The 25,370-nt window shown below is 43.1% G+C and overlaps 1 protein-coding gene across 5 annotated transcripts in view; it reads right to left on the minus strand.

Moving 5' to 3' along the window:
- The window catches only part of MCTP1 (multiple C2 and transmembrane domain containing 1), a 625,729-nt gene that overhangs the window by 364,563 nt on the left and 235,796 nt on the right, over positions 1-25,370 (minus strand). For 4 of the 5 annotated variants that reach the window (XM_075271845.1, XM_075271861.1, XM_075271877.1 and 1 more), the window contains exons 6-7: positions 8,146-8,175; positions 4,853-4,885 (exon numbers count right to left, since the gene is read on the minus strand). The exons of the other annotated variant lie outside the window; for it this stretch is intronic. In XM_075271845.1, the coding sequence (XP_075127946.1) occupies positions 4,853-4,885; positions 8,146-8,175 (63 nt within the window). The remainder of the gene's footprint in view (positions 1-4,852; positions 4,886-8,145; positions 8,176-25,370) is intronic. 5 annotated transcript variants of the gene reach the window in all.

Consider the following 25,370-nt stretch of genomic DNA (forward strand, 5'->3'; position numbering starts at 1 on the left):
AGCTTTCTGGCAGTATATAACACTGTCTGTGCCCAGATATGGTGAAAGGTCCTCTTTAACTAAAGGACCTACCAAGTCCATGGAAATCCTTTCAAAGGGCATCTCAATAATGGGCAGAGGTACCAGGGGGCTTTGAAAATGTGCCATGGGCGCATGCAACTGACAGTCTGGACGTTCGGTACCAGCCTCCTTGGCTTCACCTGCTATTACTTCTAGGGGAGACAGAGCCACAATCCTCTTTTACCATGATCACCCCTATGGCAGGAACCCTAGAGTCCTGGTCATTAGGTTAAGGCTCAAGGACCTGACCAGACAACACTTGTGGTATTCTTGGGGCTGTATCCTCTGACCCTTGCTTTCCCCGCCACAGAGTCCAAAATAGGGGAAAGTCCCGTCCCAGAATGAGGTCATGGGGCAAGTGCTTAACAACCCCTACCTCATGTCGGTTCTCTCCACAGGGGGTCTGGATGGAGATAATCATGGTTGGGGAGTCCCTTATAACTTCATGTAAGTACAGGACCCCGACTGTGCATCCAGTGACAGTCCCATGGTCCACACAGTTCCCATTAACAAGGGTCACCTGACTGCCAGAATCCAGTAGTGCCACCACTGGACACCCAGCTATGGCTACTTATCACAGGTGGCGCTCATCAGCAATGTCTGGGGTGGCGGCAGTGTAGACGGGGCAGCATAGAGGGACACCCTCTGGCCCAGGCTGCAGTCCATGGGCTCAGAGGCACAAGGACAATTAGCCCCAATATGGCCCGGCTTGTGGCACTCCCAGCAGATGACAGTCCTTCTCCCCTGGATCACTACCTTATCCTGGGGAGCCCGAGATAAATTGGCCCTCTGGGCCTTGGGAGTTTGTGGGATTTGGGGGCGCCCCTTCCCGAGGGACTGTGTAGTGCAGTATCGCTCCACCAACCCCACCAATGCATTGGCGTTTCTTGAGTCACCAAGCCCCACCCACCTTTGGATCTTACCCGATAAAGACCTCAGGTACCGGTCTACGACAACCCGCTCCACAATCTACACTGGCGTCAATATCTCTGGCTGGAGCCACTTCCGGACAAGTTGTACAAGGTGGTGCATTTGTGACCTTGGTGGTAACGCCTCCTGGTATTCCCAATTATGGACTCTTTGAGTGTGGTGCCATACTGCTAGTCTTCACACTCAGACTATTATCAGGCTGAATTCAGCGCACTGTCGGTTTTCCCAATTTGAGCCCCGGGTAAAGAGCTTTCGGTCCCGGTACCGTAGCGCTTTAGAGTCAGAAGGGCGTTCCTGACAGTCTGTCAAGAACGTCCTTCTCCACAGCAGTGCCTATCGCGCTGCACAGTGTGAGCAGGGAGGAATGCCCCCTCCCCTCCTGATAATACTCGTCTATGGACGAGCACTGTGAGCAGAGGGAGGGGGCGTTCCTCCCCGCTCACACTGTACAACGCGAAAGGCGCTGCTGTGGAGAAGGACGTTCTTGACAGACTGTCAGGAATGCCCTTCTGACTGTAAAGAGCTACGGTCCTGGGACAAAAAGCTCTTTACCCAGGGCACAGATCGGGAAAGCCGACAGTGTGCTGAATTCAGTGCACTTTCCAGCAGTATATAAAGCTGCCTGTGCCCAAACCATGAAAGGTCCTCTTTAAGCCCAGAATAAGCAGAGAATTATATAAATTAAAACACAAATTAAAATACAAGTTTTTCCTACAACACTATGTCTCATATTAGACAATTTACGCTTCTTTATGTGTCTTTACACTGTCTTGCCTAATTTTTTCCAGCTTGCTAAAATGGATGTGGCTTAAAAAATGGCATTGTGTAGTGGGCTGATGGCATGACCTAAACGCAACAAAGTGTGCCAAAATTTTGAAATAAAATTCTCACCCAAAGTAAGCCAACTAAGGCTTGGTTCACATCTGCAAACAGAATACCGAACGCATTGACAAACAGTGAGTTTATGAAAGCACACGGACCCTATAGATTATAATGGGGGCTGAGTGTTTTCCGCACGAGTCATGAGGAGAGGAAAGTAGTTCATGAAGTACTTTTCTCTCCGCATGAGTCGCGCGGACACCGCACGGAAAACACATTGACCCCATTATTCTAATCTTTGGGGTCCATGTGCTTTCATAAACTCACTGTTTGTCAATGCGTTCGGTATTCTGTTTGCAGATATGAACCAGGCCAGTATTCTGTTCGGGGGGTCCCCATGCGAACTCACCAAACAGAATACCGAACACAGATGTGAACCAGGCCTTAGTTGGCTTACTTTGGGTGAGAATTTTATTTCAAAATGTTGGCACAGTTTAGTGCATTTATGTCATGCCATCAGCCCACACTACACAATACCATTTTTCTAAGCCACACCCATTTGAGCAACCTGTAAAAAAATTTGACTAAAGCTACTAAAGATGTGCCAAGCTGCTCCAGTTCATACCAGATTTTTCACCATTTTACACCTAGGTTGATAGACAACCACAATGTTAAATATGCCCCTTTTGTTTTATGTAGGAAATAGCATGGAAAATTCAAAACAACATCACCAAAAATTCTTGAAAATATAAAAACATAAAATTACTATTTAAGCAATAGGTCATTCACTCATGACACATTTCCTTACAGCTACTTTACTGTGTGAAAGAATTACTCATTCACAATGTACATATAAATCGCTAATAGAGCTGTTAGCGAATAATCCTTTAGTGGTAAGCTTCTTATTTAGTAACTTTGGGACCTCTCTACTCTCCTTGTATAATAGTGCAGATCTTACAGATGTTAGTAATAATTAGTATTAATTAGTAGGCACAGTTAGTAGTTATTAAAAAAAGAAATCCAGTCAAAAATTAGAAATGTTTAAGAATCATATAATGTAAATGTTTGTTTCCACCCATTTTCTAATGTTATTTGTTCCGATAGGAACATCAAATGTCTGTTATATACATGGTACAAAACTCTATATTCTGAAAAATATGCCAGATGTGCACTAAACAGAGGATTCCCTTGTAAAAATTGGTATACTTATGATCATGATTATGTACAGTAATTAAAATTGGTCATTAGTTTTGGAAAAGCTAATTTAAGAAGGGACAATGAATAGTGCCATAACAAAATAATAAAAGTATGTGAAGAAAAAACTCCTGTAACACCATCAGGTCTAGAATGTACTACATTAAAAATAACTTTTTACACCAACTCTGTTAATTCCAGTGCAGTTGAATACTCTTTCTAGCCCCCACTGTTCCTGAGCAACCAGTACTGTTATTCTCAGACCCAAATAGGTTCTGAATAGGGTTGAGTGATTGGGATTGGAAAAGATCAGATTCCGATTGCGATCTTTTCCCGCGGGTTCGAGGTTGAAGGTTATTTCCCACAATACTTGGCTACTGGCCAATCATTGTTAGTTTTTCCCACAGTGATTGGCCAGTAACCAAGCATTGTGGGAAATAACCTCCGACCTTGATCCCGCGGGAAAAGATCGGAATCGGAATCCGAACTTTTCCGATCCCGATCGCTCAATTCTAGTTCTGAACAGCCAGGTGGCCAGCCGTAGCCTTGAGCGGGACCAGAGAAGAACCACCCACTTGTCAATAGATAGCCAGATTAGCATATTCATTGCAGAAACTAATGGAAATGATTGCTAAGGAAAGGAAGGGGATAGAGAAAATATCCCAACTGGTTGGTAGAGGTGGTGAAAGGTTCTCTATAAAGTGAATGTGAGAGTGCTGCAGTACTATTATGGATACAGTGCACAGTGTATGGCGTGTCTTATTTCCGATGCGACAGAAGATCCTTCAATCAGTTGATCATGGGCGTGTTAGGAGTAGGACCCCAACCAATCCAATACTCCTAAGATAGGATATCAATAAAAGACCCAGGAAACCCATTTAACTAAACAAAAAAAAAAGAACAAAATACCCAAATAGTGGGCTGCAGTCAAAAATTGCTACAGGAAAAACCGTCATGTGCTTTCGCCCAGTTTTTCCCGCAGCACTTTTCACAGAAAGTCAGCAGAGTTTCAATTATACCTCTATGGAAACCGCCAGCATTTCAGTAGGTTCAATTGACATGCTGCGATTTACAAAAAAGCATCATTTTTGAAATCGCAACATGTCCACTGCGGATATTTTTCTGCATTGTATGGATGGTATTAACCAGAATTCCATCAACTTTGCAGTTACTGTAAAACACCATGATTTTTGCTGTGGCGTTTCTGCCAGGTGAGCCTCAGCCAAAAAAGTGCTGCATTAAAAACTACAGCAGAAACTTTTTTTTTCCACTACAGTACTTCCGCTGTGGCCAAATTGTGGCATTTATGCTAGGAGGGGGCCTTGGTCTGAAGGGGTTTTCCAGGCTGGGGGTTGATTTTGATATTGAAGACCCATCCTCATGATAGGGTATAAGTATCTGCCCAACTGTTCCAGACTGCATCCAGTGTTAAGACCTATATAGGGAACAACGCCGCTGTATAGTGACTGTGCCAGGGTACTGCAGCTTTGTTCTTACTTAAGTGAATGGGTATACAGTTGCAGTACTTTAGCAGGACCACTATACAGGCAGCCTGGAACAGCTCATTGATGGGGGTATGACACCCAGCAGCCCCACCAATCAGATATTGATAAGGATCAGATATTGATCAAATAAGGATAGGTCATTGGTATCAAAAACGTCCCCTTTAATAGAACACTTCCTGGCTCCTAGAGGTATAATGCAGAGATGTCATGAACATACAATGCAATGACTGGAATTTTTCTTTAAGTTCATCTGGAAGCAATTTGGAAATTTTTGCTTGTCCACATTCATCTTTTATCTATCTATTTCCAATGTTGAAAGTAACTATTCAACTACTACAAATTACCTTACTCGATCTTTTCCAATTCCTCTTCATGTTCTGCAAATAAAATATAATGTAGTAATGATTTTACCAATGAACACCACAACGGCCAGAGAAGTCTTTATTCCTTGTTACGGCCTATTCAGTACGAAATATTCACATATATTCCAGTGTAGGGGCTGATAATGGCATAGTGGGGGAACTAAGCTGCTGTACTACCCTGCAGTCCTGGCACCTGGCATCAGATGAGAACAAACCTCTTTAATGCAACAGTATTAGTATTATATACTAAATATACTATATGGTTTATGCTACTGAGTTACAGGTTTTTGACATTCTTTAATTATTCCAAAGTGAATATAAAACATGCAGATTTTAGTATTTTAGAATTATTGCATTAACTTTTCCCAATAGAAAATTATACTCATTATTTAATAGTGAATTCTCCGGTACCTGACTCTAAGTAAAAATAGAATTTGAGTTTAATTTATAAACATTGTTGGCTGAGATATGTCAATCAAAACCAGTTGTCAAAACTGTTATCTTCTACTTTATATGGCACATATGAATGCTGCCCAAACATAGCAGCAAATCCAATGTGTCCTGGATACGTACTTATAGACCAGTACTTGGCAAGACTCTCTGGCTGAATGAAAGTAACAGTCATGCATGGATGTACATAGAAAGCAACCACATCAGACATATGGTACATTCAGCAAACACAATTGTACAAGAAAAAACATCAATTCATGCACTTGCACTGCAGCTGTCCTACCATACGAAGGCTCAAACCTATCCTTAAGGTAACTACAAGTATTATGAAGGCTGTATGTTGAACAACTTGCTTACTGACAATTTTCTGCAAACTTTTCATTCCAGAACTGTTTGCCATTGCTTTAAATAGCTACTCGATTGTCCCTTCTATCTTTTATCTACTGTATATAAAAGATAGAAGAAGTAAAGATACCATAGCTTATTCTAAGGATAAATGCGCTGCGGCACAATGTCACCTCCCTATTATAGTATAACACTTGATCAGCACCTAGAATGACTTCTTCTCCGTGTCTGGCGGCATGCTTTCCAGTTATCTTTTAGCGCTCTGACCATCTTATTATTCTGGTTGTAAGAAACACTATAAATAAATACTACAGATATTTTCTGCTCGATAGTTCTGACATTTCCAAAAATGAGAGAAATAAAAACATATTAGTGTTGTCAGGTACGTATTTTCGCATCAAACCTAAAATTCATGAACTTATTTTTGCAGTTTCATATAATTTTGCACATAAGAAACACGATATGCTTTCTTATATTGTATGCAGTTCACACAAAACAAATGCCCTATATTTTTTTACATTTTGAATTGTTCTCTTCAATATCTAGAAGTGATGTAAACCACAAATAGATGACAAACCTCAAAGTAGATATACCAGAAGAAATCCTTTACTCTACAAAAAAAATGTAAAGCCTAAAGTTTTATGATAAATCTCATTAGCAGTGCAGGTGTTCATAATAGACACTGTTTATAATATATTTTATTAAAGGGGCTCTATCATTGGGAAAAGTCACTTTTAACTAATCACATCCTTGCATAGGCTATACAAAGGCTATTCCACACCTACCTTTTGTATGTAAATTGCCTCAGTAGTTTTTGAATGAGATTTTTTTTTTAAATTCATATGCTAATTAGCCTTCTACGTGCACCCCGGAAGTCTCATCGTGCACCGTTTGCTGTGTATATAGCACAGGCTGCTGCTGACTCCTCCTCCCTGCTCTCACACACAACACACAGCATAGAGAGGAGAGCTGGCTGACAACTTCCTGTGCATGGTGGAGGCTAATTAGCATATTGAAATAAAACGGCCTTATTCAAAAACTACTGAAGCAATTTACATACAAAAGGTAGGTGTGGAATAGCCTTTCTAAAGGCTATGCAAGTATTTGATTAGTTAAAAATGACTTTTCGCAGTGATAGGGCCCCTTTAACTAAAAATGCTTCTTTCTCCTGTTATTTACCAAACCAACCTCCTTCCCATACACTAACCACAGTTTTGGAATACAATGCTCAAATCTGAACTATGTAGTGTATGCACAGCTTAGAGCTGAGCCAACTGAAGTCTATGGAAAGAACAGAGGAAAGAAGACAAAGAGATAGCATAGAGATTACACAACACACAGCTGTGACTTCTAAGAGTCTTCTCTCTTTGAGAGCTGTGTATTAGGTAAAACATTATCCAGCTATGTGAAACGATAAAACTGTCACTTGAAGCTTTAGCTGAGTCTCCTTATCTCTCTGCTCTCTATCCGCTCTTCTTTTCACTCCTCCCTCTCCTTTTCATTGATTTCAGTGGACTGAGGTGTAAGCTGGGCATGTACAGATTGCATTAGTGACTTCAGAAACAGTGATCAGTGGAGGGGAAGGGATACGGAAACAATAAAAAGCAATATATTAAATATATTAAGTTTATTAATATTTTATTATTATTACCTGCACAATGGATCCAAGAAATTCATTATAAAATCATAGGTACTGTTTAATATGTCACTTCTATGCTGAAATATGATGACTTAAAATTACAGGTCTAAGTGTCATCCTCCATTATTGAGAGATTCCTTCATATTGTACAGAACTGTTATGGAGATCTTAATGCAGTGACTCATGAAGATGTACTTTCAATGGGTTGTCTCATAATGGTAACCCCTGTCCATATGCCCTTTGCAAGTTATACAGATGTCACCACTCCCTATGAGCCCCAACTGGCTCCTGGCCCATCTATGCATTAAACAGATACAAATTATTTGCTCTAATATGTTCACATACAGAGGCCCTACAGTCAAAATATACCGGCAGACATGGCTTCTCCTGACAGCTGATTGGCGGGGGTTAGAGAGGCTAAACCTGAAATTTGCAAGCCCTTTAAAAAATATAATACATATAATATAATATAATATAATATAATATAATATAATATAATATATCTCCCATTCCCAGTTGACACCACAAGGGATTGTCTTGCTTCCAAAATGATGGAGGGCTGAAAACCGCAATAATAGATAATTTTCCTCAACACAGGTCTCAGAACATCTGACTTACTAACTACTTGGAAGTGTCTGATAGTAGATATCACCATCAAAATAATGAATTGCAAAGTAAAGGTTCTGTATAAGACATGTACATGCGTTAGTAATTGATGATCATCAGCACAATAATAGCATGCAATGACTTTCACAGTGAAACAAACATAATCATGCTTTAATAGACGGTAGCTTAGCAACAGCACAATGGCGATAGGTTTCACAGCTGACACACTGCTTACCGGCTCAGATGACTTGAGCATAGATAAAGGCTGTGAAAAAGGTTAATTTGTTATGGAGGTCATTGACAAGGCTGCATGTTAAGTCAAGATCTGGCTTATTGTATTGTATTTCAACAACTTCCATATCTTCCTGATAGCTGAAGAGTCATCATGGCGCCCATAAGCGAAATCCATATAATATACACATTTTTGTATATGTGTTTATGAAATCTCTAGAAATGTATGTAAATCATTGTGTGTATACTGTAGATAGGCATGTATCTTTGTATGAAGCGTTTGTTAAGCTAAAACCACAACCACAACTTAAAGGGGTATTCCCATGTGCATAGTTTTTTTTTTTAATTTGTAGATAATTAAAAGTTAAACATTTTTGCAAATATAAGTAATGAAGCATTTTGCAGAGTTTTAAAGATTTTCTCTAAATATCTAGTGGTCACAGTCTTGTTGTCTTTATCGGTTGCATTGGTTACGACTAGAGATGAGCGAACACTAAAATGTTCGAGGTTCGAAATTCGATTCGAACAGCCGCTCACTGTTACTCGTTAAGGGGGAAACCCAAATCCGTGTCTGGAGGGTCACCAAGTCCACTATGACACCCCAGGAAATGATGCCAACACCTCTGGAATGACACTGGGACAGCAGGGGAAGCATGTCTGGGGGCATCTAACACACCAAAGACCCTCTATTACCCCAACATCACAGCCTAACAACTACACACTTTACACACTCAATACCACCTCTCTGACAGTAGGAAAACACCTTGAAACATGTGTATTTGGCACTTGCAGTGAGGAGAGCTTGTCACCAGCAGTGAATTTGGCCCTTGTAGTAAGTTGAGGTTGGCACCAACATTTGTTTTGAAAATCAGGGTGGATTGAGCCTCTAACCAGCAGAGTTTGGGCAAATTCATGGTGGAGGGAGCCTCTAAACACCCCAGTTTGGGCAAATTCATGGTGGAGGGAGCCTCTAAAAACCCCAGTTTGGACCAATTCATGGTGGAGGGAGCCTCTAACCAGCCCAGTGTGGGCAAATTCATGGTGGAGGGAGCCTCTAAAAAACCCAGTTTGGACCAATTCATGGTGGAGGGAGCCTCTAAAAACCCCAGTTTGGGCAAATTCATGGTGGAGGGAGCCTCTAAACAGCCCAGTTTGGGCAAATTCATGGTGGAGGGAGCCTCTAAACAGCCCAGTTTGGATCAATTCATGGTGGAGGGAGCCTCTAAAAAACCCAGTTTGGACCAATTCATGGTGGAGGGAGCCTCTAAACAGCCCAGTTTGGGCAAATTCATGGTGGAGGGAGCCTCTAAAAAACCCAGTTTGGACCAATTCATGGTGGAGGGAGCCTCTAACCAGCCCAGTTTGGGCAAATTCATGGTGGAGGGAGCCTCTAAACACCCCAGTTTGGACCAATTCATGGTGGAGGGAGCCTCTAAAAACCCCAGTTTGGACCAATTCATGGTGGAGGGAGCCTCTAAAAACCCCAGTTTGGACCAATTCATGGTGGAGGGAGCCTCTAAAAACCCCAGTTTAGACCAATTCATGATGGAGGGAGCCTCTAAACAGCCCAGTTTGGGCAAATTCATGGTGGAGGGAGCCTCTAAAAACCCCCAGTTTGGACCAATTCATGGTGGAGGGAGCCTCTAAAAACCCCAGTTTGGACCAATTCATGGTGGAGGGAGCCTCTAAACAGCCCAGTTTGGACAAATTCATGGTGGAGGGAGCCTCTAAACAGCCCAGTTTGGGCAAATTCATGGTGGAGGGAGCCTCTAAAAACCCCAGTTTGGACCAATTCATGGTGGAGGGAGCCTCTAAAAACCCCAGTTTGGACCAATTCATGGTGGAGGGAGCCTCTAAAAACCCCAGTTTGGACCAATTCATGATGGAGGGAGCCTCTAAACAGCCCAGTTTGGGCAAATTCATGGTGGAGGGAGCCTCTAAAAACCCCCAGTTTGGACCAATTCATGGTGGAGGGAGCCTCTAAAAACCCCAGTTTGGACGAATTCATGGTGGAGGGAGCCTCTAAACAGCTCAGTTTGGGCAAATTCATGGTGGAGGGAGCCTCTAAACAGCCCAGTTTGGGCAAATTCATGGTGGAGGGAGCCTCTAAAAACCCCAGTTTGAACCAATTCATGGTGGAGGGAGCCTCTAAAAACCCCAGTTTGGACCAATTCATGGTGGAGGGAGCCTCTAAAAACCCCAGTTTGGACCAATTCATGGTGGAGGGAGCCTCTAAACAGCCCAGTTTGGGCAAATTCATGGTGGAGGGAGCCTCTAAAAAGCCCAGTTTGGGCAAATTCATGGTGGAGGGAGCCTCTAAAAACCCCAGTTTGGACCAATTCATGGTGGAGGGAGCCTCTAAAAACCCCAGTTTGGACCAATTCATGGTGGAGGGAGCCTCTAAACAGCCCAGTTTGGATCAATTCATGGTGGAGGGAGCCTCTAAAAAACCCAGTTTGGACCAATTCATGGTGGAGGGAGCCTCTAAACAGCCCAGTTTGGGCAAATTCATGGTGGAGGGAGCCTCTAAAAAACCCAGTTTGGACCAATTCATGGTGGAGGGAGCCTCTAACCAGCCCAGTTTGGGCAAATTCATGGTGGAGGGAGCCTCTAAACACCCCAGTTTGGACCAATTCATGGTGGAGGGAGCCTCTAAAAACCCCAGTTTGGACCAATTCATGGTGGAGGGAGCCTCTAAAAACCCCAGTTTGGACCAATTCATGGTGGAGGGAGCCTCTAAAAACCCCAGTTTAGACCAATTCATGATGGAGGGAGCCTCTAAACAGCCCAGTTTGGGCAAATTCATGGTGGAGGGAGCCTCTAAAAACCCCCAGTTTGGACCAATTCATGGTGGAGGGAGCCTCTAAAAACCCCAGTTTGGACCAATTCATGGTGGAGGGAGCCTCTAAACAGCCCAGTTTGGACAAATTCATGGTGGAGGGAGCCTCTAAACAGCCCAGTTTGGGCAAATTCATGGTGGAGGGAGCCTCTAAAAACCCCAGTTTGGACCAATTCATGGTGGAGGGAGCCTCTAAAAACCCCAGTTTGGACCAATTCATGGTGGAGGGAGCCTCTAAAAACCCCAGTTTGGACCAATTCATGATGGAGGGAGCCTCTAAACAGCCCAGTTTGGGCAAATTCATGGTGGAGGGAGCCTCTAAAAACCCCCAGTTTGGACCAATTCATGGTGGAGGGAGCCTCTAAAAACCCCAGTTTGGACGAATTCATGGTGGAGGGAGCCTCTAAACAGCTCAGTTTGGGCAAATTCATGGTGGAGGGAGCCTCTAAACAGCCCAGTTTGGGCAAATTCATGGTGGAGGGAGCCTCTAAAAAACCCAGTTTGGACCAATTCATGGTGGAGGGAGCCTCTAACCAGCCCAGTTTGGGCAAATTCATGGTGGAGGGAGCCTCTAAACACCCCAGTTTGGACCAATTCATGGTGGAGGGAGCCTCTAAAAACCCCAGTTTGGACCAATTCATGGTGGAGGGAGCCTCTAAAAACCCCAGTTTGGACCAATTCATGGTGGAGGGAGCCTCTAAAAACCCCAGTTTAGACCAATTCATGATGGAGGGAGCCTCTAAACAGCCCAGTTTGGGCAAATTCATGGTGGAGGGAGCCTCTAAAAAGCCCCAGTTTGGACCAATTCATGGTGGAGGGAGCCTCTAAAAACCCCAGTTTGGACCAATTCATGGTGGAGGGAGCCTCTAAACAGCCCAGTTTGGACAAATTCATGGTGGAGGGAGCCTCTAAACAGCCCAGTTTGGGCAAATTCATGGTGGAGGGAGCCTCTAAAAACCCCAGTTTGGACCAATTCATGGTGGAGGGAGCCTCTAAAAACCCCAGTTTGGACCAATTCATGGTGGAGGGAGCCTCTAAAAACCCCAGTTTGGACCAATTCATGATGGAGGGAGCCTCTAAACAGCCCAGTTTGGGCAAATTCATGGTGGAGGGAGCCTCTAAAAACCCCCAGTTTGGACCAATTCATGGTGGAGGGAGCCTCTAAAAACCCCAGTTTGGACGAATTCATGGTGGAGGGAGCCTCTAAACAGCTCAGTTTGGGCAAATTCATGGTGGAGGGAGCCTCTAAACAGCCCAGTTTGGGCAAATTCATGGTGGAGGGAGCCTCTAAAACCCCCAGTTTGAACCAATTCATGGTGGAGGGAGCCTCTAAAAACCCCAGTTTGGACCAATTCATGGTGGAGGGAGCCTCTAAAAACCCCAGTTTGGACCAATTCATGGTGGAGGGAGCCTCTAAACAGCCCAGTTTGGGCAAATTCATGGTGGAGGGAGCCTCTAAAAAGCCCAGTTTGGGCAAATTCATGGTGGAGGGAGCCTCTAAAAACCCCAGTTTGGACCAATTCATGGTGGAGGGAGCCTCTAAAAACCCCAGTTTGGACCAATTCATGGTGGAGGGAGCCTCTCAACAGCCCAGTTTGGATCAATTCATGGTGGAGGGAGCCTCTAAAAAACCCAGTTTGGACCAATTCATGGTGGAGGGAGCCTCTAAACAGCCCAGTTTGGGCAAATTCATGGTGGAGGGTGCCTCTAAAAAACCCAGTTTGGACCAATTCATGGTGGAGGGAGCCTCTAACCAGCCCAGTTTGGGCAAATTCATGGTGGAGGGAGCCTCTAAACACCCCAGTTTGGACCAATTCATGGTGGAGGGAGCCTCTAAAAACCCCAGTTTGGACCAATTCATGGTGGAGGGAGCCTCTAAAAACCCCAGTTTGGACCAATTCATGGTGGAGGGAGCCTCTAAAAACCCCAGTTTAGACCAATTCATGATGGAGGGAGCCTCTAAACAGCCCAGTTTGGGCAAATTCATGGTGGAGGGAGCCTCTAAAAACCCCCAGTTTGGACCAATTCATGGTGGAGGGAGCCTCTAAAAACCCCAGTTTGGACCAATTCATGGTGGAGGGAGCCTCTAAACAGCCCAGTTTGGACAAATTCATGGTGGAGGGAGCCTCTAAACAGCCCAGTTTGGGCAAATTCATGGTGGAGGGAGCCTCTAAAAACCCCAGTTTGGACCAATTCATGGTGGAGGGAGCCTCTAAAAACCCCAGTTTGGACCAATTCATGGTGGAGGGAGCCTCTAAAAACCCCAGTTTGGACCAATTCATGATGGAGGGAGCCTCTAAACAGCCCAGTTTGGGCAAATTCATGGTGGAGGGAGCCTCTAAAAACCCCCAGTTTGGACCAATTCATGGTGGAGGGAGCCTCTAAAAACCCCAGTTTGGACGAATTCATGGTGGAGGGAGCCTCTAAACAGCTCAGTTTGGGCAAATTCATGGTGGAGGGAGCCTCTAAACAGCCCAGTTTGGGCAAATTCATGGTGGAGGGAGCCTCTAAAAAACCCAGTTTGGACCAATTCATGGTGGAGGGAGCCTCTAACCAGCCCAGTTTGGGCAAATTCATGGTGGAGGGAGCCTCTAAACACCCCAGTTTGGACCAATTCATGGTGGAGGGAGCCTCTAAAAACCCCAGTTTGGACCAATTCATGGTGGAGGGAGCCTCTAAAAACCCCAGTTTGGACCAATTCATGGTGGAGGGAGCCTCTAAAAACCCCAGTTTAGACCAATTCATGATGGAGGGAGCCTCTAAACAGCCCAGTTTGGACCAATTCATGGTGGAGGGAGCCTCTAAACAGCCCAGTTTGGACAAATTCATGGTGGAGGGAGCCTCTAAACAGCCCAGTTTGGGCAAATTCATGGTGGAGGGAGCCTCTAAAAACCCCAGTTTGGACCAATTCATGGTGGAGGGAGCCTCTAAAAACCCCAGTTTGGACCAATTCATGGTGGAGGGAGCCTCTAAAAACCCCAGTTTGGACCAATTCATGATGGAGGGAGCCTCTAAACAGCCCAGTTTGGGCAAATTCATGGTGGAGGGAGCCTCTAAAAACCCCCAGTTTGGACCAATTCATGGTGGAGGGAGCCTCTAAAAACCCCAGTTTGGACGAATTCATGGTGGAGGGAGCCTCTAAACAGCTCAGTTTGGGCAAATTCATGGTGAAGGGAGCCTCTAAACAGCCCAGTTTGGGCAAATTCATGGTGGAGGGAGCCTCTAAAAACCCCAGTTTGAACCAATTCATGGTGGAGGGAGCCTCTAAAAACCCGTTTGGACCAATTCATGGTGGAGGGAGCCTCTAAAAACCCCAGTTTGGACCAATTCATGGTGGAGGGAGCCTCTAAACAGCCCAGTTTGGGCAAATTCATGGTGGAGGGAGCCTCTAAAAAGCCCAGTTTGGGCAAATTCATGGTGGAGGGAGCCTCTAAAAACCCCAGTTTGGACCAATTCATGGTGGAGGGAGCCTCTAAAAACCCCAGTTTGGACCAATTCATGGTGGAGGGAGCCTCTAACTAGCCCAGTTTGGGCAAATTCATGGTGGAGGGAGCCTCTAAAAACCCCAGTTTGGACCAATTCATGGTGGAGGGAGCCTCTAAAAACCCCAGTTTGGACCAATTCATGGTGGAGGGAGCCTCTAAAAACCCCAGTTTGGACCAATTCATGGTGGAGGGAGCCTATAAACAGCCCAGTTTGGACCAATTCATGGTGGAGGGAGCCTCTAAAAACCCCAGTTTGGACCAATTCATGGTGGAGGGAGCCTCTAAACAGCCCAGTTTGGGCAAATTCATGGTGGAGGGAGCCTCTAAACAGCCCAGTTTGGGCAAATTCATGGTGGAGGGAGCCTCTAAAAACCCCAGTTTGGACCAATTCATGGTGGAGGGAGCCTCTAAAAACCCCAGTTTGGACCAATTCATGGTGGAGGGAGCCTCTAAACAGCCCAGTTTGGACCAATTCATGGTGGAGGGAGCCTCTAAAAACCCCAGTTTGGACCAATTCATGGTGGAGGGAGCCTCTAAACAGCCCAGTTTGGACCAATTCATGGTGGAGGGAGCGACGGCTAGGGACGGCATAGCGAGGTGCCGCAGTTGCCATCAGGTCCAGGAAGGCGGGAGCTTCAACAAGCCGGAACGCCAACATCTCCTGGGCCAGCAGTTTAGCGATGTTGGCGTTCAAGGCTTGCGCGTGTGGGTGGTTAGCAGTGTATTTCTGCCGCCGCTCCAATGTCTGAGAGATGGTGGGTTTTTGTAAAGAAGCGCCTGATGGTGCCTTTGATGGTGCAGGAGAAGGAGATAAGACAGGAACAGGGGAGGATGAGGGAGAAGTCAACAAAGTGGCGGAGGCAGATGAAGTGGTGTCCTGGCTCGTCCTCTGGAGTGCATCGCCAGCACAGTCAGCAGTGGCAGTGGCAGAGGCAGAGGCAGTGGCAGAGGCAGTGGCAGTGGCGTGAACGGCAGGCGGCCTTTGTCCTGCCGTTGCTGCCTGCCACTGATTCCAGTGCTTGGATTCCAAATGACGGCGCATTGAAGTGGTGGACAGGTTGCTCTTCTCAGAGCCCCTAATCAATTTCGAGAGGCAAATTGTGCAGACAACACTATATCTGTCCTCGGCGCATTCCTTGAAAAAACTCCACACCTTCGAGAAACGTGCCCTCGAGGTGGGAGTTTTTCGGGGCTGGGTACGAACTGGAACATCTTGGGAGATTCCGGGTGTGACCTGGCTTCGCCTAAGCTGCTGACCTCTGCCTCTGCCTCTAGCTACCCTTTTTGGTGCTGCACCTGCCTCAACATCCACACTACTTTCCCCGCTTGACATCCCCCCTGTCCAGGTCGGGTCAGTGTCCTCATCATCCACCACTTCCTCTTCCAACTCCTGTCTCATCTCCTCCTCCCGCACAATGCGCCGGTCAACTGGATGCCCTGATGGCAACTGCGTCACATCATCGTCGATGAGGGTGGGTTGCTGGTCATCCACCACCAAATCGAACGGAGATGGAGAAGACTCTAGTGTTTGAGCATCTGGACACAGATGCTCCTCTGTTAGGTTCGTGGAATCGTGACGTTGAGAGGCAGGTTGAGGGACAATGAAAGGAGCGGAGAACAGCTCTGGGGAGCAGGGACAGTTGGGGTTATTGTTCTGTGAAGCTTGGGAATTTTGGGAGGAAGGAGGACAAGACTGTTGGGTAATAGGAGGAGAGGAGGCAGTCTGACTGGCTGCTGGACAATGTGCTGTAAGCGTTCTCTGACAGCCATTGCAAGACCTGTTCCTGGTTCTCGGGCCTACTAAGGTTTGTACCCTGCAGTTTAGTTAATGTGGCAAGCAACCCTGGCACTGTGGAGTGGCGCAATGCTTGCTGCCCCACAGGAGTAGGCACGGGACGCCCTGTGGCTTCACTGCTACCTTGCTCCCCAGAACCATTCCCCCGACCTCGCCCACGGCCTCGTCCACGTCCCTTTCCGGGAGCCTTGCGCATTTTGAATTCCCAGTTAGAAATTGGCACTATATACCAGTAGCAAAAATTGTGGGTGCACGTAACCCCAATATATTCTTTGAATTCCCAGTCAGACAATGGCACTATATACCAGTAGCAAAAATTGTGGGTGCACGTAACCCCAATATATTCTTTGAATTCCCAGTCAGACAATGGCACTATATACCAGTAGCAAGAAATGAGGGTATTTATAACCCCAATATATTCTTTGAATTACCAGTCAGAAACTGGCACTATATGGCAGTAGCAAGAAATGAGGGTATTTGTAACCCCAATATATTCTTTGAATTCCCAGTCAGACAATGGCACTATATACCAGTAGCAAGAAATGAGGGTATTTGTAACCCCAATATATTCTTTGAATTCCCAGTCAGACAATGGCACTATATACCAGTAGCAAAAATTGTGGGTGCACGTAACCCCAATATAATCTTTGAATTCCCAGTCAGACAATGGCACTATATACCAGTAGCAAAAATTGTGGGTGCACGTAACCCCAATATATTCTTTGAATTCCCAGTCAGACAATGGCACTATATACCAGTAGCAAAAATTGTGGTTGCACGTAACCCCAATATATTCTTTGAATTCCCAGTCAGACAATGGCACTATATACCAGTAGCAAGAAATGAGGGTATTTATAACCCCAATATATTCTTTGAATTCCCAGTCAGACAATGGCACTATATACCAGTAGCAAGAAATGAGGGTATTTGTAACCCCAATATATTCTTTGAATTCCCAGTAAGACAATGGCACTATATACCAGTAGCAAGAAATGAGGGTATTTGTAACCCCAATATATTCTTTGAATTCCCAGTCAGACAATGGCACTATATACCAGTAGCAAAAATTGTGGGTGCACGTAACCCCAATATATTCTTTGAATTACCAGTCAGAAACTGGCACTATATGGCAGTAGCAAGAAATGAGGGTATTTGTAATCCCAATATATTCTTTGAATTCCCAGTCAGACAATGGCACTATATACCAGTAGCAAAAATTGTGGGTGCACGTAACCCCAATATATTCTTTGAATTCCCAGTGAGACAATGGCACTATATACCAGTAGCAAGAAATGAGGGTATTTATAACCCCAATATATTCTTTGAATTCCCAGTGAGACAATGGCACTATATACCAGTAGCAAAAATTGTGGGTGCACGTAACCCCAATATATTCTTTGAATTACCAGTCAGAAACTGGCACTATATGGCAGTAGCAAGAAATGAGGGTATTTGTAACCCCAATATATTCTTTGAATTCCCAGTCAGACAATGGCACTATATACCAGTAGCAAAAATTGTGGGTGCACGTAACCCCAATATATTCTTTGAATTCCCAGTGAGACAATGGCACTATATACCAGTAGCAAAAATTGTGGGTGCACGTAACCCCAATATATTCTTTGAATTCCCAGTCAGACAATGGCACTATATACCAGTAGCAAGAAATGAGGGTATTTATAACCCCAATATATTCTTTGAATTCCCAGTCAGACAATGGCACTATATACCAGTAGCAAAAATTGTGGGTGCACGTAACCCCAATATATTCTTTGAATTACCAGTCAGAAACTGGCACTATATGGCAGTAGCAAGAAATGAGGGTATTTGTAACCCCAATATATTCTTTGAATTCCCAGTCAGAAAATGGCACTATATACCAGTAGCAAAAATTGTGGGTGCACGTAACCCCAATATATTCTTTGAATTCCCAGTGAGACAATGGCACTATATACCAGTAGCAAGAAATGAGGGTATTTATAACCGCAATATATTCTTTGAATTCCCAGTCAGACAATGGCACTATATACCAGTAGCAAGAAATGAGGGTATTTGTAACCCCAATATATTCTTTGAATTCCCAGTCAGACAATGGCACTATATACCAGTAGCAAAAATTGTGGGTGCACGTAACCCCAATATATTCTTTGAATTCCCAGTGAGACAATGGCACTATATACCAGTAGCAAGAAATGAGGGTATTTATAACCCCAATATATTCTTTGAATTCCCAGTCAGACAATGGCACTATATACCAGTAGCAAGAAATGAGGGTATTTGTAACCCCAATATATTCTTTGAATTCCCAGTCAGGACAATGGCACTATATACCAGTAGCAAAAATTGTGGGTGCACGTAACTCCAATATATTCTTTGAATTCCCAGTGAGACAATGGCACTATATACCAGTAGCAAAAATTGTGGGTGCACGTAACCCCAATATATTCTTTGAATTCACAGTCAGACAATGGCACTATATACCAGTAGCAAAAATTGTGGGTGCACGTAACCCCAATATATTCTTTGAATTCCCAGTCAGACAATGGCACTATATACCAGTAGCAAGAAATGAGGGTATTTATAACCCCAATATATTCTTTGAATTACCAGTCAGAAACTGGCACTATATACCAGTAGCAAGAAATGAGGGTATTTGTAACCCCAATATATTCTTTGAATTCCCAGTCAGACAATGGCACTATATACCAGTAGCAAAAATTGTGGGTGCACGTAACCCCAATATATTCTTTGAATTCCCAGTGAGACAATGGCACTATATACCAGTAGCAAGAAATGAGGGTATTTATAACCCCAATATATTCTTTGAATTCCCAGTCAGACAATGGCACTATATACCAGTAGCAAAAATTGTGGGTGCACGTAACCCCAATATATTCTTTGAATTACCAGTCAGAAACTGGCACTATATGGCAGTAGCAAGAAATGAGGGTATTTGTAACCCCAATATATTCTTTGAATTCCCAGTCAGACAATGGCACTATATACCAGTAGCAAAAATTGTGGGTGCACGTAACCCCAATATATTCTTTGAATTCCCAGTGAGACAATGGCACTATATACCAGTAGCAAGAAATGAGGGTATTTATAACCCCAATATATTCTTTGAATTCCCAGTCAGACAATGGCACTATATACCAGTAGCAAGAAATGAGGGTATTTGTAACCCCAATATATTCTTTGAATTCCCAGTCAGACAATGGCACTATATACCAGTAGCAAAAATTGTGGGTGCACGTAACCCCAATATATTCTTTGAATTCCCAGTGAGACAATGGCACTATATACCAGTAGCAAGAAATGAGGGTATTTATAACCCCAATATATTCTTTGAATTCCCAGTCAGACAATGGCACTATATACCAGTAGCAAGAAATGAGGGTATTTGTAACCCCAATATATTCTTTGAATTCCCAGTCAGGACAATGGCACTATATACCAGTAGCAAAAATTGTGGGTGCACGTAACCCCAATATATTCTTTGAATTCCCAGTGAGACAATGGCACTATATACCAGTAGCAAAAATTGTGGGTGCACGTAACCCCAATATATTCTTTGAATTCCCAGTCAGACAATGGCACTATATACCAGTAGCAAAAATTGTGGGTGCACGTAACCCCAATATATTCTTTGAATTCCCAGTCAGACAATGGCACTATATACCAGTAGCAAGAAATGAGGGTATTTATAACCCCAATATATTCTTTGAATTCCCAGTCAGACAATGGCACTATATACCAGTAGCAAGAAATGAGGGTATTTGTAACCCCAATATATTCTTTGAATTCCCAGTCAGACAATGGCACTATATACCAGTAGCAAAAATTGTGGGTGCACGTAACCCCAATATATTCTTTGAATTCCCAGTGAGACAATGGCACTATATACCAGTAGCAAAAATTGTGGGTGCACATAAACCCAATATATTCTTTGAATTACCAGTCAGAAACTGGCACTATATGGCAGTAGCAAGAAATGAGGGTATTTGTAACCCCAATATATTCTTTGAATTCCCAGTCAGACAATGGCACTATATACCAGTAGCAAAAATTGTGGGTGCACGTAACCCCAATATATTCTTTGAATTCCCAGTGAGACAATGGCACTATATACCAGTAGCAAGAAATGAGGGTATTTATAACCCCAATATATTCTTTGAATTCCCAGTCAGACAATGGCACTATATACCAGTAGCAAGAAATGAGGGTATTTGTAACCCCAATATATTCTTTGAATTCCCAGTCAGACAATGGCACTATATACCAGTAGCAAAAATTGTGGGTGCACGTAACCCCAATATATTCTTTGAATTCCCAGTCAGACAATGGCACTATATACCAGTAGCAAAAATTGTGGGTGCACGTAACCCCAATATATTCTTTGAATTCCCAGTGAGACAATGGCACTATATACCAGTAGCAAGAAATGAGGGTATTTATAACCCCAATATATTCTTTGAATTCCCAGTCAGACAATGGCACTATATACCAGTAGCAAAAATTGTGGGTGCACGTAACCCCAATATATTCTTTGAATTCCCAGTGAGACAATGGCACTATATACCAGTAGCAAAAATTGTGGGTGCACGTAACCCCAATATATTCTTTGAATTCCCAGTCAGACAATGGCACTATATACCAGTAGCAAAAATAGTGGGTGTATATAGCCCCAATTCTATTGCTAAGGGACTTGCAGGGTATTTCTGAGGTGAAGGTGGGGGGGCACACCGTTGGAACGGGGATTTGGGGTGTATATATGGGGTATACGGGAATACACTGTCAGTGTGTTCCATTCAGGATCCTGGGAAAGCTGGGTTGCGGCGATTGAGCCCGTCAGTGCCACGTTACACTGACAAGCTTCTCCCTGGAATTTAGCTCTTATAAGAGCTGTTGGTTGTCTTCTCCTTCCTATCCTAGCCTGTCCCTGCCTACCCAGAATCTAAGCCCTAGCTAGCTGGACAGAAACCTCCGTCCCCGGTGAATTGCAAGCTCAGAATGACGCGAAGCTGGGCGTCGCTGTTCTTTTAAATTAGAGGTCACATGTTTTCGGCAGCCAATGGGTTTTGCCTACTTTTTTCAACGTCACCGGTGTCGTAGTTCCTGTCCCACCTACCCTGCGCTGTTATTGGAGCAAAAAAGGCGCCAGGGAAGGTGGGAGGGGAATCGAGTAATGGCGCACTTTACCACGCAGTGTTCGATTCGATTCGAACATGCCGAACAGCCTAATATCCGATCGAACATGAGTTCGATAGAACACTGTTCGCTCATCTCTAGTTACGACCATGAATGCAGGAACTTTCTAAGGTCAGAAAATCAGCCATGATTTCCTTATTGTGGCCGGGATATCTTCTGATACATGTAGTGTCCCCGCCTGATAACCCGGCTACAGTAAGAAAATCATAGCTGGGTTCCTGACAAGTCCCAGACCATAGAAAGTGTCTGCATTAGTGGTCATAACCATTGGCAACCGATCAAGATAACAGACTGTCACCACTAAGAAAGTTAGAGAAAATCTTTAAAACGTTGCAGAATTTTTAATTACTTATATTTGCAAAAATATTTAACTTTTAATTATCTACAAATATAGATAGGATTATGTACATGGGAATACCACTTTAAAATCAGTTTACTAGAAAGACATAGAATATTGTATTAATAGTTGTTGCTATTGAATATAAGTCTGCACCATTCAATATATAAAAGCAGAAAATTGGTTCAAACGTCTCCTATCTCCTAAGTGTACGTTCATAAGTATGGAGTTGACTTCAAAAGAAATCTACTTCTAAAATACAGTAACAAACAAATATACTTGGGAGAAATCTGCTTCTCTAAGGCTTAAAGTGCAATGTCACTTCTTTGTTCAAATGTGTAAAAATATGGATTACTAGAAATACTGTTTTTATATACTGAAACCAATGTGAAGCTGTTTGTGAAAAATTTCAGTATGTAATACAAGCATTTCCTATGTGAATTTACCCAATGAGTAAAGAAAGTCAAAACTGCTGCTATGCAAGAAGCATGATGTACAATTTTCATGCTTTAGCTTCTTTTAAGCCCTAACCATTCTTACCTAAATTTAAAGCATACTTAAATTTATAGAACAACTTTTCACAAATGAATAGTACAGGAGAATCTAAGAACCTTTGAAATATATCTTATTAAAGAAATAAGTTTAGTTCTTCACTTATTAGGCTGTTACTTTTTACACAGAGTGTAAGGAGAGGGGAGGTGGAGGATGATGCCCTATCGTTCAAGATCAAACTCTACCTGTAACATCTTTGCCTGTTCAGACTTCTGCGCCATTCTCCAGCCGCATGCTACGGCACAGGAGGTGTATCTAATTACAATCCCCTAGCTGGTAGCAACCTCCTCCCTCAACAACTCTCCATAGACTTCTGTGTGAGGTGAAATTCTATAAAGATATATATTCTGAATCAAGATAAGGAGCAAAAGAGAAGAAAACACATTTATTTAATAAGAAATATTATAAAGTTTCACCTGTACTATTCACTTACAAAAAAGGTTTTTTTTATCATTTGAGGAACACTTTAAATCTTTAAAATCAGGACATTTATGCCCTGCCCCAGGGATCTCCAAGAATGCCAACAAAACAGTCAGGAATGTCCCCAAAATGGCCAACTTTGGAACGGACTTAAATAACCACGTCCCTTTAACAGTCCAAGTCAAATTGTGGCAGAGAAATCAGGACTATCGGTAAGTATGGCCGACATTCATTAAAGCAATCCATAGAAGTTAAGGTGTCAAAGCTTCAGATAACCCAATCAGTGCCTTCAATAGATGACCCCAGCCACAGATGCCTTCAGAGTGCCTTCGACATTTGCCATAATCAGTATGTTCAACAGATGATCCCATAAGTTCCAGCCATTTAGATGCCTCTATAGAGTGCTAGCCCCCAAAATACATCTCTACCGAACATCTCTAGATTCTCTCTCGGAATCTAGCCAATCTTGCTTCCTGTTCTGGACTGCTAAAAGAAACTTGAGGCACTTGTCCACACATCACATGATGAGATTGTCATCAAAGAATGAACCAGGTAGTAGGTTATGGTCCATGTTACTGGTAACTCAATACTGCTTTCTTGCTAGTCCTATGGCATGTAGTCAACCCTAAGAAATTCAAGTTAGACATTAAAGATATATTCACAACTAAAGTATATTGCTAGGCCATCATTTTATGATTTTTGGAGTCAGACCTCAGGGATTCCTACAGCACTGTGGCCCCTTCATTCTCAGGACTGGTGGATGAAAGCTTTTACTTTACAAGTTAAACCTATAACTTGCTCAGCAAAACGATGGGTAACAAAATATCAGCCCCAGCATTGGTAACTATCCAGTGCTGGGAACATCATTTTACTAATTGAATACATTTTGCTCTTTAGATCTGTTGGTAAAAATTGCAACCAAGGCACCTGAAGAGCAGTGGTGTGAGGGCGTCATTATATTTGCTGGGTTTCATTATTATGACAGATGGACGGCTGACAGCCCACTGAAAGCTCCTAAGGCTGTCACTATTTAGCTTATATTACACATGGCCATAGGAAGCATGCAATAAAAGTGAATTGATTTTCCTATACACTGCAATACATTAGTAAGGGTGATCAGACCAGCTAGAGATCAAGTCCCCTGGGGGGAGTGTCTAAAGATAAAATAACAAAAAAAATAAAATTTATATATTAAAAATACATAAAAATATAACATTTCAAATCACCTTCTTTCCTTAAATCACTTATAAAAATAAGCATAAACACATTAGACATCCCTTGATGTATAAAAATATAAAAACATTTATCCCATAGGTGGACACTAAAAATTTAATAACAAGCAATATATACGGGTCATAATATGATGACACAAATAATATTTTTACGTTTATTAAAGTTTTAGATTTCTAATTTTTTGTTTAATGTTCTTGCTTATTAACATAACACAAACTATGAATATACAGTCCTATGAAAAAGTTTGGGCACCCCTATTAATCTTAATCATTTTTTGTTCTAAATATTTTGGTGTTTGCAACAGCCATTTCAGTTTGATATATCTAATAACTGATGGACACAGTAATATTTCAGGATTGAAATGAGGTTTATTGTACTAACAGAAAATGTGCAATATGCATTAAACCAAAATTTGACCGGTGCAAAAGTATGGGCACCCTTATCATTTTATTGATTTGAATTCCCCTAACTACTTTTTACTGACTTACTGAAGCACAAAATTGGTTTTGTAACCTCAGTGAGCTTTGAACTTCATAGCCAGATGTATCCAATCATAAGAAAAGGTATTTAAGGTGGCCAATTGCAAGTTGATCTCCTATTTGAATCTCCTCTGAAGAGTGGCATCATGGGCTACTCAAAACAACTCTCAAATGATCTGAAAACAAAGATTGTTCAACATAGTTGTTCAGGGGAAGGATACAAAAAGTTGTCTCAGAGATTTAACCTGTCAGTTTCCATTGTGAGGAACATAGTAAGGAAATGGAAGACCACAGGGACAGTTCTTGTTAAGCCCAGAAGTGGCAGGCCAAGAAAAATATCAGAAAGGCAGAGAAGAAGAATGGTGAGAACAGTCAAGGACAATCCACAGACCACCTCCAAAGAGCTGCAGCATCATCTTGCTGCAGATGGTGTCACTGTGCATCGGTCAACTATACAGCGCACTTTGCACAAATAGAAGCTGTATGGGAGAGTGATGAGAAAGAAGCCGTTTCTGCACGTACGCCACAAATAGAGTTGCCTGAGGTATGAAAAAGCACATTTGGACAAGGCAGCTTCATTTTGGAAACAAAAATTGAGTTGTTTGGTTATAAAAAAAAGGCGTTATGCATGGCGTCCAAAAAGAAACAGCATTCCAAGAAAAACACATGCTACCCACTGTAAAATTTGGTGCTTTGGGGCTGTGTGGCCAATGCCGGCATCGGGAATCTTGTTAAAGTTGAGGGTCGCATGGATTCCACTCAGTATCAGCAGATTCTTGAGAATAATGTTCAAGAATCAGTGACGAAGTTGAAGTTACGCCGGGGATGGATATTTCAGCAAGACAATGATCCAAAACACCGCTCCAAATCCTCAGGCA

The sequence above is a fragment of the Leptodactylus fuscus genome, chromosome 1 (assembly GCF_031893055.1).
Source record: "Leptodactylus fuscus isolate aLepFus1 chromosome 1, aLepFus1.hap2, whole genome shotgun sequence".
Taxonomy (NCBI): Eukaryota; Metazoa; Chordata; class Amphibia; order Anura; family Leptodactylidae; genus Leptodactylus; species Leptodactylus fuscus.